The sequence below is a fragment of the Tachyglossus aculeatus genome, chromosome X1 (assembly GCF_015852505.1).
Source record: "Tachyglossus aculeatus isolate mTacAcu1 chromosome X1, mTacAcu1.pri, whole genome shotgun sequence".
In the NCBI taxonomy this organism is placed as follows: domain Eukaryota; kingdom Metazoa; phylum Chordata; class Mammalia; order Monotremata; family Tachyglossidae; genus Tachyglossus; species Tachyglossus aculeatus.
In genome coordinates this window covers 103,469,715-103,484,093 of record NC_052101.1, presented here as the reverse complement: position 1 = coordinate 103,484,093, position 14,379 = coordinate 103,469,715, and the positions used below count along the sequence as shown (strand labels likewise).

Sequence of the window (14,379 nt, the reverse complement as noted above, 5' to 3'; positions counted from 1 at the left end):
ATAAAAGTGACACTGGCTCCAGATATTAATGACACACCTGGATTTTTCAGAGTCAAAAAGGAAATTTTCTAATCCCACTACATTCCCAATGTCATGAATAAGATATCAGTAGGAAGCATGAATTTAATAGCCTTTTACCTTGGTCTTGTTTTATGTGTGCATCTGGATATTTAATGTGTATGTAACGTATCTATGTTTAATGGATTCAAACTGCCTGCTCTTAAATAATTAACTGGAGGGCACTGTGACTGAACAGATTGGCAACTGAGATAGGGATTCCTTCACTACTATGTAAGAGCTTTAGCTCAGCCTTAGTCATTAGTACAGTGACTGAAAATAGTTGACTTTTATCGAGGCGAATTGCCTATACAGAGCTTGGGCCTGAGAGTCATGGGTTCTAATCCCGGCTCTGCCGCTTGTCTGCTGTGTGACCTTGGGCAAGTTCTTTCACTTCTCTGTGCTTCAGTTACCTCATTTGTAAATTGGGGGTTTAGACTGTGAGTCCAAGGTGGGACAAGGACTGTATCGAACCTGATTTGCTTGTATCCACCCCAGCACCTAGTACAGTGGCCTGGCACATAGTAGGTGCTTAATAAATACCATGATAACTTAGTAGTAGTAGTAGTATATGAACTGAGTATTTATTAGTTCTGCAGGATAGTTGGCGAGCTGGGCAAATGCTCAGCCTAGTTGACTGGTCACCCTAGTTGACATTCGTATGGGAAGTTTTATCGTCCGTGAGTGACCTTGCACTCACATCATCTCATAAAGATAATCAAACACCCTTCTGGATAGATGGGTAACTCCAGCCCAGTCCTGCTCTCCAGCAGGAATAGGCCTAGACATGTTGACACCTGTACTTTTCTCGCCCCACAATGCTGGGGATGGACTGCTTTAGCAAATGGTCACTTGCTCCTCTCCATCAGACTGGTGTCCCTTCCTGTGAGCGTATTGCCTTCCCCCAGGACTGATCTTCACACTCAGCTCCCCAACTGAGCAAGAGTCTTCACAGAAGGGTTGATAGGAGGAGGAGGGGAGAATGTATCCCTGACACCCCCGCATTTCTCCCCGAGCACCCTCCCATCCCGGCAAATGACAAGGGAAAGGCCTTCAAATTAGCAGGTTGGCAGTGATGGGCCAGTGGAAAGAGCATGGCTTTGGAAATCAGGAGGCCTGAGTTTAGTCCCAGCTCTGCATGCAGGTGTGTGCCTGCTAGAGTTATGCCATCAGTTATTCCTCCCCCTTCTAGACTGTGAGCCCATTGTTGGGTAGGGACCGTCTCTATATGTTGCCGATTTGTACTTCTCAAGCACTTAGTACAGTGCTCTGCACACAGTAAGCGCTCAATAAATACAATTGAATGAATGAATGAATCAGTGAAGAACGTTTTTGACAAGAACCACGTAGGATGGTCTGCAAAGTTTTTTTTTTTATGGTTTTAAGTGCTTACTATGTGCCAGGCTCTGTACTAAGCACTGGGGTAGATCCAAACTAATCATGTTGGACACAGTCCCTATCCCTCATGGGGCTCAGAGTCTTCATCCCCATTTTACAGATGAGGTAACTGAGGCACAAAGACATGAAGTGACTTGCCCAGGATCACACAGCAGACAAGTGGTGGAGATGGGATTAGAACCCACGACCTTCTGACTCCCGGGTCTGTGCTCTATCCATTTGGCCATGTTGCGAGGTGGTCAGGCCCAGGAGGAATCCTACAAAAATAGCTGTGGGCCATGAAGACCTTGGAGCTACCATAGAGCTGGGGCTATGGCATGGCATTGGCACTATGCTATAGTCACTTTGGTTTTTTTAATGGTATCTTTTAAGCACTTACTATGTGCCAGGCACTGTTCTAGGAACTGGGGTAGATACAAGGTAATCAGGTTGGACACAGTCTATGTCCCACATGGGGTCCACAGGCTTAATCCCCATTTTAAAGATGAGGTCCAGAGAAGTAAAGTAACTTGCCTGAGGTCACACAGCAGACAAGTGATGGAGACAGGATTAGAACCCAAGTCATTAGACTGTGAGCCCACTGTTGGGTAGGGACTGTCTCTATATGTTGCCAATTTGTACCTCCCAAGTGCTTAGTACAGTGCTCTGCACATAGTAAGCGCTCAATACGATTGATGATGATGATGGTGAATGGGCTGCGTATGCAACAATCTTTGTGTGCACCTCATGATGATGATGATGATAATAATAATATGGTATTTGTTAAGCACTTACTATGTGCTAGGCACTGTATTAAGTGCTGGTGTGGATATAAGCAAATCAGGTTGGATACAGTCCCTGTCCCCCATGGGGCTCACAATTGAGAAGCAGCGTGGCTCAGTGGAAAGAGCACGGGCTTGGGAGTCAGACGTCATGGGCTCAAATCCCAGCTCCCCCACTTGTCAGCTGTGTGACTTTGGGCTAGTCACTTCACTTCTCTGTGCCTCAGTTACCTCATCTGTTAAATGGAGATTAAGACCGTGAGCCCCCCGTGGGACAACCTGATCACCTTGTAACCTCCCCAGCGCTTAGAACAGTGCTTTGCACATAGTAAGCGCTTAGTAAATGCCATCGTTATTATTAATCCCCATTTTCCAAATGAGGTAACTGAGGCTCAGAGAAGCGAAGTGACTTGCCTAAGGTCACACAGCAGAAAAGAGGTAGAGCTGGGATTTGAACCCTGGTCCTTCTGACCCCCAGGACCGGGCTCTATCCACTAGGCCATGCTGCCTCTGCTAGGCAACAATGCTGCCCCCCTGCCTGCTTGCTTGCTCTTTACAGTCCTTGTCCCAAGCAGGAGCACGATTGACAGGGACGACAAAGTGTGAGTCGTGCTGCACAAACTACCACTCTAATCACTTCCTTCTACAGGTTCTCAGTTCGGAAGTGTCAGGACTGAGACTTGTCCGTTCCTATCAGCAAAAGATTCCAAACAACCTCCATGCAGGGGGATATGATGGGAGCCTAGACTAGCGTGGTTGTTTGGATGGAGTTTCAGGGCTGCATCCTGGAAATACTGGGGAGGAAGAACCAACAGGATTTGGTGAAAGACTGACTATGGGAATTTTATCAAAGGGAAGAGTCATGTGAAGCAGCATGGCCTAATGGATACAGCACAGGCCTGGGATTCAGAAGGACCAGGGTTCTCATCCCAGCTCTGTCATTTGTCTGCTGGGTGACCTTGGGCAAGTCACTTCACTTCTCTGTGCTTCAGTTACCTCATCTGTAAAATGGGGGTTAAGACTGTGGGCCCCAAGGACAGGGACTGTGTCCAACCAGATTAGCTTGTATCTACCCCAGCACTTCAAAAAGTGCTTGACACATAGTAAGCATTTAATAAATACCATTATTATTATTACTACTAATAATAATAATAATGATGCCAGGAGTACAAACAGACTTGAGAGATAGAGAGGATGGTGGTATTGTTAAATGTGATGGGAAAGTTAGTTGGAGAAGATGATCTGGGAGGGAAGATGTGAGATTTTGTGTTGGTCGTATTTAAGCTTGAGGTTCATTCATTTTCATTCATTGTCGTATTTATTGAGCACTCACTGTGTGCAGAACACTGTACTAAGCACTTGGAAAGTACAATTTGGCAACAGATAGAGACAGTCCCTACCCAACAATGGGCTCACAGTCTAGAAGTTACGCAACCCCCCGAGCGGCCCGAGAGCTCACCTCCTCCAGGAGGCCTTCCCAGACTGAACCCCTTCCTTCCTCTCCCCCTCGTCCCCCTCTCCAATCCCCCCATCTTACCTCCTTCCCTTCCCCACAGCACCTGTATATATGTATATATGTTTGTACATATTTATTACTCTATTTATTTATTTATTTTGTACATATCTATTCTATTTATTTTATTTTGTTAGTATGTTTGGTTTTGTCTCCCCCTTTTAGACTGTGAGCCCACTGTTGGGTAGGGACTGTCTCTATATGTTGCCAATTTGTACTTCCCAAGCGCTTAGTACAGTGCTCTGCACACAGTAAGCGCTCAATAAATACGATTGATGATGACGATGATAGAAGGGGGGAGACAGACAACAAAACAAGTAGACAGGTGTCCCAACGAGGCATCCATGAGAAATGTCCTGGAGACAGGAGGAAATGGGAGATTACAGAGAAGGAAAGATTTCAAGGGGAGGGAGGTAAATTTGAGAGTCACCCACCCGCATGAGAGGTGGGTAATTAAATTCAGGACATCAGATGAGCTTCCCAAGGGAGTGAGTGAGTGAATGGAGAAGCGGATCCAGAACAGAGTGGAGGTGTATGTGGAGAGAACAATTTGCATGGAGGGAGAGTGTGGGAGAGAAGACAGGTTAGGAGGCTGTTGTTGGAGAGTGATAATTCAGAGCTGTTGAGGTTAGAAATGGTACAGTGACTAGTGATGATGAGACCCAGCATGTTGTTGTTATTATTAAGGTATTTGTTAGGTGCTTACTCTGTGTCAAGCACTGTTCTACACACTGGGATAGATTTGGCTTAATCGAGTTGGCCACAGACCCTGCCCAGCTTGATGGGGCTCACAGTTAAGTAGGAGGGAGAACAGGTATTGAATCCCCATTTTACAGTTGAGGAACCTGAGGCATAGAGACGTTGAGTGACTTGCCCAAGGTCACACAAAAAGCAGCTGGCAGACCCAGGATTAGATCCCAGATCCTCTGACTCCCAGGGCTGTACTTTTTTCACTAGGCCATGCTGCTTAGAGAAGGAAGCTAATATAACAATATCAATCATGCAAGGAGGATTCCCCAGAACATATATAGGTGAAAACTGGCTAGTGTGTCCAAGAGCAAGGAGACCCTTCAATGTAAAAATACTTTCCTTAAGATTTAGATTCATCAATCAATCAATCAATCATATTTATTGAGAGCTTACTGCGGACAGCTACGTGGGTTTCTTCTCCAGAGTGTGTAATATAGTATTTAAGTGCCAAGCACTCTCCGAAGCTGTGGGGAAGATGCAAGTTAATCAGGTTGTCTCACGTGGGGTTCACAGTCTTCATCCCCATTTTACAGATGAGGTAACTGAGGCACAGAGAAGTTAAGTGACTTGTCCAAGGTCACAGAGCAGACAAGTGGCAGAGCTGGGATTAGAACCCACATCCTCTGACTCCCAAGCCCGTGCTCTTTCCACTAAGCCACACTGCTTCTCTACAGGCAATTGCCATAAATGGGGGCCATTAAGATTAATTTGCTTCCCCCAGATTCTGGGCTGGCCTCCTCTGAGCTCCTCTAGATGTTAACTGGACTTTACTAGGTGTAATATCTGGGTTTCAGGGTCTTTTGCCGATCTCTTTACTCTCCTCTCTTTCCTCTCTTTCTCTTCATTATCTCTGGGAAAAAGGGCAGACCTTCTTTCCCTCAGATACATACATCCTCCATTCTCAGCAGCCTAAGAAACACAAAGCTGAGCAGGTCCTGAACGGACAGACTTAAGGGCTTTCACTGAGCGCTTACTGTGTGTACAGCACTGTACTAAGCACTTGGGAGAGAGTTGGTAGACATGATCCCTGCCCACAAGGAGCGTACAATCTAGGGGGGGACACAGTCATTGAAATAAATAATTGGTTAGGGAAAATAGTGGAGTATAAGGATATTTACATAAATACTGTGGGGCTGGGGTGAGGCTCAAAGTGCTTAAGGGGTTCACTACCAATGTTATGGTCAACATGGAGGGAAGAGCAGTTGGGGAAATAAGGGCACATTTGGGGAAATAAGGGCTTAGTCAGGGAAATCTCTTAAAGGAGATGTGCTTTTCAGAGGGTTTTAAAATGGGAAGAGTGGTGGACTGTCATGAAGGGGAGGGAGGACGTGGGCAAGGGGTCGTAGACAAGCTAGATGAGATCAAGTTACAGAGAATAGGTTGGCGTTAGAGGAAAGGAGTGTGGAGGTTGGGTTGTAGTAGGAGATCAGCAAGGTAAAGTAGGAGAATGGTGAGGTGTTCCGGTTTGATGCGGAGGTGGATGAGCGAACCACTGAGTGGTATTTCAGATGTATATGATCCAGGCAGCTGAGTGAAGTATGGACTGGAGAGAGGAGAGACCGGATGCAGGGAGGTCAGCGAGGAGGCTGATGCAGAAGTCGACATTGAGTATTGAATTCAATTTCCAAGATACAGTTCATAAACCAGCTATTTAATCCATCCTTTCTAGTTTTAAAATTTTAGCCAACAGTGGAAAAGGAACTTTTCACCAAAAGAGAACTGAGAACAATATCAATCATGCAAGGAGGAGTCCACAAAACGCATATTGCATGACTAGCATTCCAAATCTGGACTTTCACACAGTCAATTTAAGGTACAGTAGGTAGGCTTTGTTTTAGCCCAGCAGAAAGCAGTTTCATTTTCATAAATTCTGTTGAGTGAAAGAGAAAATGAGCCTGAGACAAAGGGGGTTGTCTTAGCATACATAACATTGCAAACACTGTGTATAATCCCCTTATTTATAGGGTGCAATGAACAACAAATCAATCACCACGAGGTTAAATAGCTTTAATCACAGTCCTAATATGTTTTGTTTTTATTCTGCATATGCCGTGCAGTGTATCAGAGTCTGCAAAGCCCTGCAATTAGTCCTTGCTAAAAATAACATAAATCCATGTGGGTGGAGGGCCCTGTACCCATATATGGCTAAATTCAAAGCTAATTCAGTGGTGGTTCAGTTTACAATTCAGTTGTCTGTTACGGGAGCCAACAAATGCCTTAGGTTAAAATAGACTACAGCAGCATCTCATTAGTATAGAAAAATCTTTGAACAAATATATTGTGGGTTTATTTTTATCCCATTTCATCAAAGTCCACGTGTGCCCAACCTGCTTTTATGTTCAACACCAAATCTGTCTACTGTGTCCACTTGCTGAGAGGAGAGATGGTAATATTGGGCCTCAACATTATTTCACAAAAATATTGTCAGGAGAAATGATATAGTCGGGCCCTCTTCTCCCCTGATCATTCAGGTGATCCTTCTTCTTTTAGGCCACCCTGACCTCTCATTCATCATGATATAAATCAATCAATGGTATTTATTGACCACTTCTTGTGTGCAGAGCACTGTACTAAGTGTTTGGGACAGACTGTTTTCTATTGTACTGCTTTTTTCCATTCGAAGTTCTGTAGCATCAAAATTAGGAGAGCTTTGCAAGAGCACTGTAGATGGTAATGCAGCCTTTGGCCAGTTTTAATTCATGAAAACAGTCCAAATAAACCTGCAGGATTCCCTTTCAAAGTGTAAGAGTCGAAAGGAAGGTAGGTAGGGAAAAGGTGAGGGCAAGGGAGATGAGAAGGCTTCAAATGCTGTCTATCACTGTGCTGATGTGCCGATTCCAGGTTACTTCAGGTGGGCCGGGAGGCAAGACTGGTGCACTAATCCTGTCCGCGGAGTACAATGGTCCTACACATATCCTCTATCCATTATTTTAGGACAAGTAACAGTGATGTTTTTCATTTTGCTTCCCATGAAAGGAGAAGACAGATTTAAAGTCATTGAAGTATAATAAATATGTGACTTTAGGCATATTGTCAAAATTAATTTTTGAATAATCGGGAATGATCAAGAATCACCAAGAATAGAAAAGTGTCATAAAAAGTCGTTAACAAAGTCAGCTGCCAACAGGACCAAACCTTTATTGTTAGGCCTTGAGTTAGGGAAGAAGTTAAGGGTTTGAGTAGGGTTGGGGCTTTTGTTTGGGGTGGTTTAAGCAATTATTGGCAAGTTGTTTATTTTACACTTGGAGGTGCCCTTTGTGGTCAGTGTTTTATTTTTGACCATTTGTCGTGATAGAAATGGATCGTTTACAAACCGTAATACAACATATGGACTCCATGCTCTAAATCTCTAGTGGTGTTAGTTTTCAATCAATCAGTGGTATTCACTGAGCGCTTACTGTGTGCGGAGTACTGTATGAAATGTTTGGGAGAAAAAAATAGAGTTGACCGACCCGGGAGTCAGAAGGTCATGGGTTCTAATCCCAGCTCCGCCACTTGTCTGCTGTGTCACCTTGGGCAAGTCATTTCACTTCTCTATGCCTCAGTTACCTCATCTGTAAAATGGGGATTGAGACTGTGAGCCCCACATGGGACAGGGACTATGTCCAACCCGATTTGCTTGTCTCCACCCCAGCGCTTATTACATTGCGTGGCATAGAGTAAGTGCTAAATACCATAATAATAATCATTATAACTAGACATAATCCCTGCCCTCAAGGAGATAATTTATCCCATTTATGAATCTGCCTAATGCTCAGTGGTAGTAATAATAGTATTTATTAAGTGCTTACTGGGTGCAGAGCACTGTACTAAGCGCTGTGAGAAAATACACAGTTAGGAATTACTTGGGGAGCTCAGAATCTAAAGAAATTGGTATTTGAAGCAACTCAAGACACGCTTCACACACAGCAAAGAAAGTTTACTTTTCTTGACTGTTTCCGTCTTTCCAAAATGATTGCTAAATTGATCTATTACTTTCTCTTCCAGCTGTGGGTCCAGACTTTTCCAAAGCCCTCGTGAAAAGGTTAACTCTTGTCAAAGTGGGTGGTGAAGTCGTCATAGAGTGTAAACCAAAAGCATCCCCCAAACCTGTCTACACTTGGAAGAAAGGAAAGGACATCTTAAGAGAAAATGAGAGGTAACTTTTTGAAGTAACGTACCATTAGTTTGCTTGGGAAACAAAATCCAGTTATCTGATAGGAGTGAAAAAGAAGCTATTCAACAGAAAGATGGATGGTTTCCCCTGGGTAAATGAATCTTTGTCAATGCTAAACCCTTCGGGTCCAAGTGCATGACTCATCCCTGTCTCATAAAGATATTTTTGTAAACAAATATGAGTGTGTGTATATATATATATATATACACGTATATATATGTATATATATATATACATATATATATACACACACACAAAATGTGTGAAATGTATGCACTGTCTATTCATGTATAGTCAAAAATTTTCATTTCAAAAATATTTTCATCAAATATACTTCGAAGTTATATCAGGGTTGCAGCAATGGCAGATATTTGGGGAACCTTATTCCTTGGGGAGGACAATCTTAGCTGCGATTAGTGCAAAACAACCTTCCCCATCAACTTTTTCTGTGAGTAACTCGATTAGTCTTTTGAAAATGGCATTTATTCGTATATCTCTGTCACAGGTAAGATAGCATATACCATCTGGGTAAATGATAATAATATTAATAATGAATAATTATGGTATTTGTTAGGGATTTGGTATGGCGTTTGTTACTATGTGCCAGGCACGGCATGACGCACTGGGGTGGATACAAGCAAATTGGGTTGGACACAGTCCCTGTCCCACATGGGCCTCACAGTCTCGATCCCCATTTTACAGATGAGGGAACTGAGGCACAGAGAAGTGAAGTGACTTGCCCAAGGTCACAGAGCAGACAAGTGGCAGAGCCTAGATTAGAGCCCAGTAGAGGCATGACCTTTTGACTCGCAGGCCCCTGCTCTATCCACTCCACCACGCTGCTTCTCTACGCCGTGCTGCTTCTCTAAATAGATATAAAAGTTTAACTGTTCATGGATCCAGCAAGGAAGCTTGTAAAAATTGTACACGTACCCTTACATCTGCATACCCCTATACTTGCAAATGCAAATTGGATAATTTGGTGTGATTTTGTTGTCCTTATTAATAGCTTTTGCCAACAAACCCGATGTAGTTGATGGCTGCGGTATTCACCCACCTGTCGAACACAAAATGCTGGTGAATCAGAGTATCATCATAGCTCTAAAAGTTCTGGTATTTCTAGAGTAATCTCAACCAAACAGGGAATTAAAGGGGTACTACTGTTATATTTCAGTCTCTGAATTTATGTTTTGTCTGTACTTCATATTAATCTCTGGAAGGTTTAACAAGTAAACATCTTGCCCTGTAGGAATTAGTAAATTTAATGAACTTAACCTCTCCCTTCTATGTCAGGAGAAGCAGTGTGGTTCAGTGGAAAGAGCCCAGGCTTTGGAGTCAGAGGTCATGGGTTCAAATCCCGGCTCCACCAACTGTCAGCTGTGTGACTCTCTGTGCCTCAGTTACCTGTAAAATGGGGATTAAAACTGTGAGCCCCCCATGGGACAACCTGATCACCTTGTAACCTCCCCAGCGCTTAGAACAGTGCTTTGCACATAGTAAGCGTTTAACAAATACCATCATTATTATGTCACCTATGCACTTGGATCTGTACCCTTTAGGACATGATATTCATCCTACCTTCAGCCCCACAGCAATTATGTATACGGCCGTAATTTTCTTCACTGTCTTTCTTCCCCTCTAGAGAGTAAGCTCTTTGTGATCCAGGAACATATCTAACACCTCTATTATTTTGTACTCTCACAGGTGCTTAGTACAGTGCTCTGTCTATAGTAAGCGCTCAATAAATACCGTTGATGATGATACCAAATCTGTTTTTGTTTTTTAATATTTGTTAAGCACTTGCTTTGTGCCAGCTACTGTATTAAGCGCTGGGATTGATACAATTAGTCATATTTATTGAGTGCTTACTGTGTGCAGAGTACTGTATTAAGCACTGGTGTAGATACAGTCAGTCGTATTGATTGAGCGCTTACTGTGTGCAGAGTACTGTATTAAGCACTGGGGTAGATACAATCAGTCGTATTGATTGAGCGCTTACTGTGTGCAGAGTACTGTACTAAGCACTTGGGAGAGTACAACAAAATAATATACCAGACATATTCCCTGACCACAATGAACTTACAGCCCAGAGAGGGAGACAGATGTTAATAAAAATTCATAAATTATGATATACATATAAATTTTGTGGGGCTGAGGGAAGGGTGAATAAAGGGTGCAAATCTAAGTGTGTGGGCAATGCAGAAGGGAGTGGGAAAAGAAGAAATGAGAGCTTTATTGAGGAAGGCCTCTTGGAGGAGGTGGTCCTTCAATAAGACTTTGAAGGTGAGGAGAGTAATTGTCTGTTGGATATGAAAAGGGAGGGCGTTCCAGGCCAGAGGCATGACCTGGGCAAGAGATCAGCGGTGAGAGAGATGAGATTGATGAGATTGAGGTACAGTGAGTAGGTTGGCATTAGAGGGGTGAAGTGTGTGGGCTGGGTTTTAGCAGGAGAATAGTGAGGTGAGGCAGGAAGGGGCAAGGTGATGGAGTGCTCTAAAGTTGGTGGTAAGGAGTTTCTGATTGATGGGGAGGTGGATAAGCAACCACTGGGGTTTCTGGAGATGTGAGGAAAAAGGGACTGAACGCTTTTGTGGAAAAGTGATCTGGGCAGCAGAGTGAAGTATGGACTGGAATGGGGGGAGACAGGAAGCAGGGAGGTCAGCAAGGAGGCTGATACAGGAATCAAGGTGCCATAGAATAACTGCCTGGATTAACATGGTAGCAGTTTGGATGGAGTGGAAAGGACAGATTTTAGCGATTTTGTGAAGGTTGGAACCTACAGGATTTAGTGATATATTGACTATGTGGGTTGAATGAGAGAGAGGAGTCAAAGATAACTCCAAGGTTATGGGCTAGCAAGACAGGAATGATGGTGCTGCTATCTACAGTGATGGGTAAGTCAGAGGAGGACAGGGTTTGGGTGGGAAGATAAAGGAGTTCTGTTTTGTACATGTTATGTTTGAGGTGTCAGCTGGGTATCCAAGTAGAGACGTCTTGAAGCTAGGAGGAAATGGGGAACTGCAGAGATGGAGAGAGATCAGTCAATCAATCAATCAGTCATATTTATTGAGTGCTTACTATGTGCAGAGCACTGTATTAAGAGCTTGAGAGAGTACAATACAATAGAATTAGCATACATGTTCCCGGTAGATAATGAGTTTACAGTCTAGAGGGGGAGACAGACATTAATATGAATAAATGCGTAATTTATAATACATAATTTAAGCATATGTACATAAGTGCTGTGAGGCTGGGGGTGAGGTGAATTGCAAAGGTCAGAAGGTTGGGTGAGCCGGGGAAAAGAGGGCTTAATCAGGGAGGGCCTCTTGGAGGAGATGTGACCTTAGTAATGCTTTGAAAATGGAGGGAGAGGTGATCTGGCGTGTATTGAAGGGGAGGGGGTTTTAGGCTAAGGGGAGGAGGTGGGAAAGGGGTTGGTGGTGAAATAGATGAGCTTGGGGCACAGTGAGTAAACGGGCCTTGGAGGAACATAGTGTGCAGGCTGGGTTGGAGATGCAGATTTGGGAATCATCTTCATAGAGGTGGTAACTGAAGCAATGGAAGCGATTGAGTTCTCCCAGGGAGTGCATGTTTGGACACAGTTGATGCCCCATATGGGGCTCACAGTCATAATCCCCATTTTACAGGTGAGGTAACTGAGGCCCAGAGCAGTTGACTTGCCCAAGGTCACAGAGCAGACAGGTTACAGAGCCAGGATTAGAACCCTGATCCTTTTGACTCCTGAGCCCATGTTCTATCCACTAGGCCATGCTGCTTCTCACTTGTCTGCTGTGTGACTTGGGGTAAGTCGCTTCACTTTTCTGTGCCTTAGTTACCTTATCTGTAAAATGTGGGTTAATACTTTGAGCCCCATGTGGGACATATACCATGTCCAACCTGATTAATTTTTTGAGTCTTCCCCAGTGCTCAGTACAGTGCCTGGCACATAGTAAGCACTTAACAAACACCATTTAAAAAAAGCTAGGACTAGTTTAGGGCTGGCAAACTGAGAAAGATCTTTTGCTTGTGATTCTGAAGACACCTTTCTTTGTTTACCATTCCTGGAGGTCTTTGAGAAATGGTCTCTCACGCTCTTCCCTAAATGATGAGACATAATCCAGGTCTTAACTAGCAAAGTGAAATCAGAACTTGCTGGAATGGATAATTTAGGTCCAAAAAATACTTGTGCTGAGATATCAATCAGTGGTGTTTATTAAGAGTTTAAGGGTGTGCAGTGCCCCGTACTAAGCACTTGGGAGAGCACAATGCAGTTGAGTTAGTAGACACGTTCCCTAACCACAGGGAGCTTACAGTCTAGAAGGGGATCATCATCATCACCTCCTCCGGGAGGCCTTCCCAGACTGAGCCCCTTCCTTCCTCTCCCCCTTGTCCCCCTCTCCATCCCCCCATCTTACCTCCTTCCCTTCCCCACAGCACCTGTATATATGTATATATGTTTGTATATATTTATTACTCCATTTATTTCTTTATTTTACTTGTACATATCTATTCTATTTATTTTATTTTGTTAGTATGCTTGGTTTTGTTCTCTGTCTCCCCCTTTTAGACTGTGAACCCACTGTTGGGTAGGGACTGTCTCTATATGTTGCCAACTTGTACTTCCCAAGCGCTTAGTACAGTGCTCTGCACACAGTAAGCGCTCAATAAATATGATTGATTGATTTATCATCATCATCATCAAACATCAATGGTATTTATTGAGCACTTACTGTATGTAGAGCACTATACTATGTGCTTGGGAGAGTACAATGTAACAGAGTTGGGAGACAGATTCCCTGACCACAACAAGCTTACAGTCTAGAGGGGGAGGCACATTAATATACATAGTATATAATTGTTTAAGTAATTTATTTATAAAATTTATATTGTCAAGATCAAGATCACTGAAGTGGCAGTAGGGTTTTTTTAGTCTAAAATATAATAATAATAATTTTAAAATTGCAGTATTTATTAATTGCTTATTATATCCTAAACACTGTACTAAGCACTGGGGTAGATGCAGCCCATGCAGATTGGACACAGTTCTTATCCCACATGGGCTCACAATCTAGTCTAGTCTACTACAAGCAGTCTGGGAAAATGGAATAAGTTCAAAGTTGAAATGCTATGTAAGCTCTCCTATTTCCTTAGCCAAATGTGTAACATTAAAATGACACAGTACTACTAATATTCGGTGCATCAGATTTATATAGAGTGCACCAGTACTGCTTTGATGCTATTTCGCCTCCAAGGCAGGATTTCCATTATTATGGAGATGAACTGCCTCTAATTATTGCAGTAACATAATTGTTCCCCAGGGCAAAATTCCTAATAACACAATTATATAGCACTGCAACAACAGCAAGAGATATCCTGAGGGCAGGTTTCTCATTAAGGCCCACACCATATAGCAACTCTGCCTCCGGAAAAGAAACAAGAAGCCTCAAGCAATAAAACTTTCTTTCCAGCTAAGATCTGCCTTATGGGCAAATGCCTGCCATCTCATTTGTCTTTGTCTCCTAGACTGCAGGTGATGCTGGAATAGAATTTTACACATCCAATATTGTATATTACAGCCCTTTGCCTAGAGACCAGCCCATCTATATTCAGGCCTTCAGGCAAGGACTCGACATAGTGACATGATGAAAGTTCAGTTGGAAGGCAGAATTCAGAGAGCTCTAGTTCACCTGACGCACAGACATCATTTTCAATCCACTCAGTACCTAAATAACTTCAGACTGAGA

At 43.3% G+C, this 14,379-nt stretch overlaps 1 protein-coding gene across 1 annotated transcript in view; it reads left to right on the top strand.

The window, feature by feature from the left end:
- Nucleotides 1-14,379, top strand: part of CNTN4 (contactin 4) — a 910,670-nt gene that overhangs the window by 740,863 nt on the left and 155,428 nt on the right. Inside the window, exon 12 of the mRNA XM_038772663.1 lies at nt 8,467-8,617. Within this exon, the coding sequence (XP_038628591.1) occupies nt 8,467-8,617 (151 nt within the window). The remainder of the gene's footprint in view (nt 1-8,466; nt 8,618-14,379) is intronic.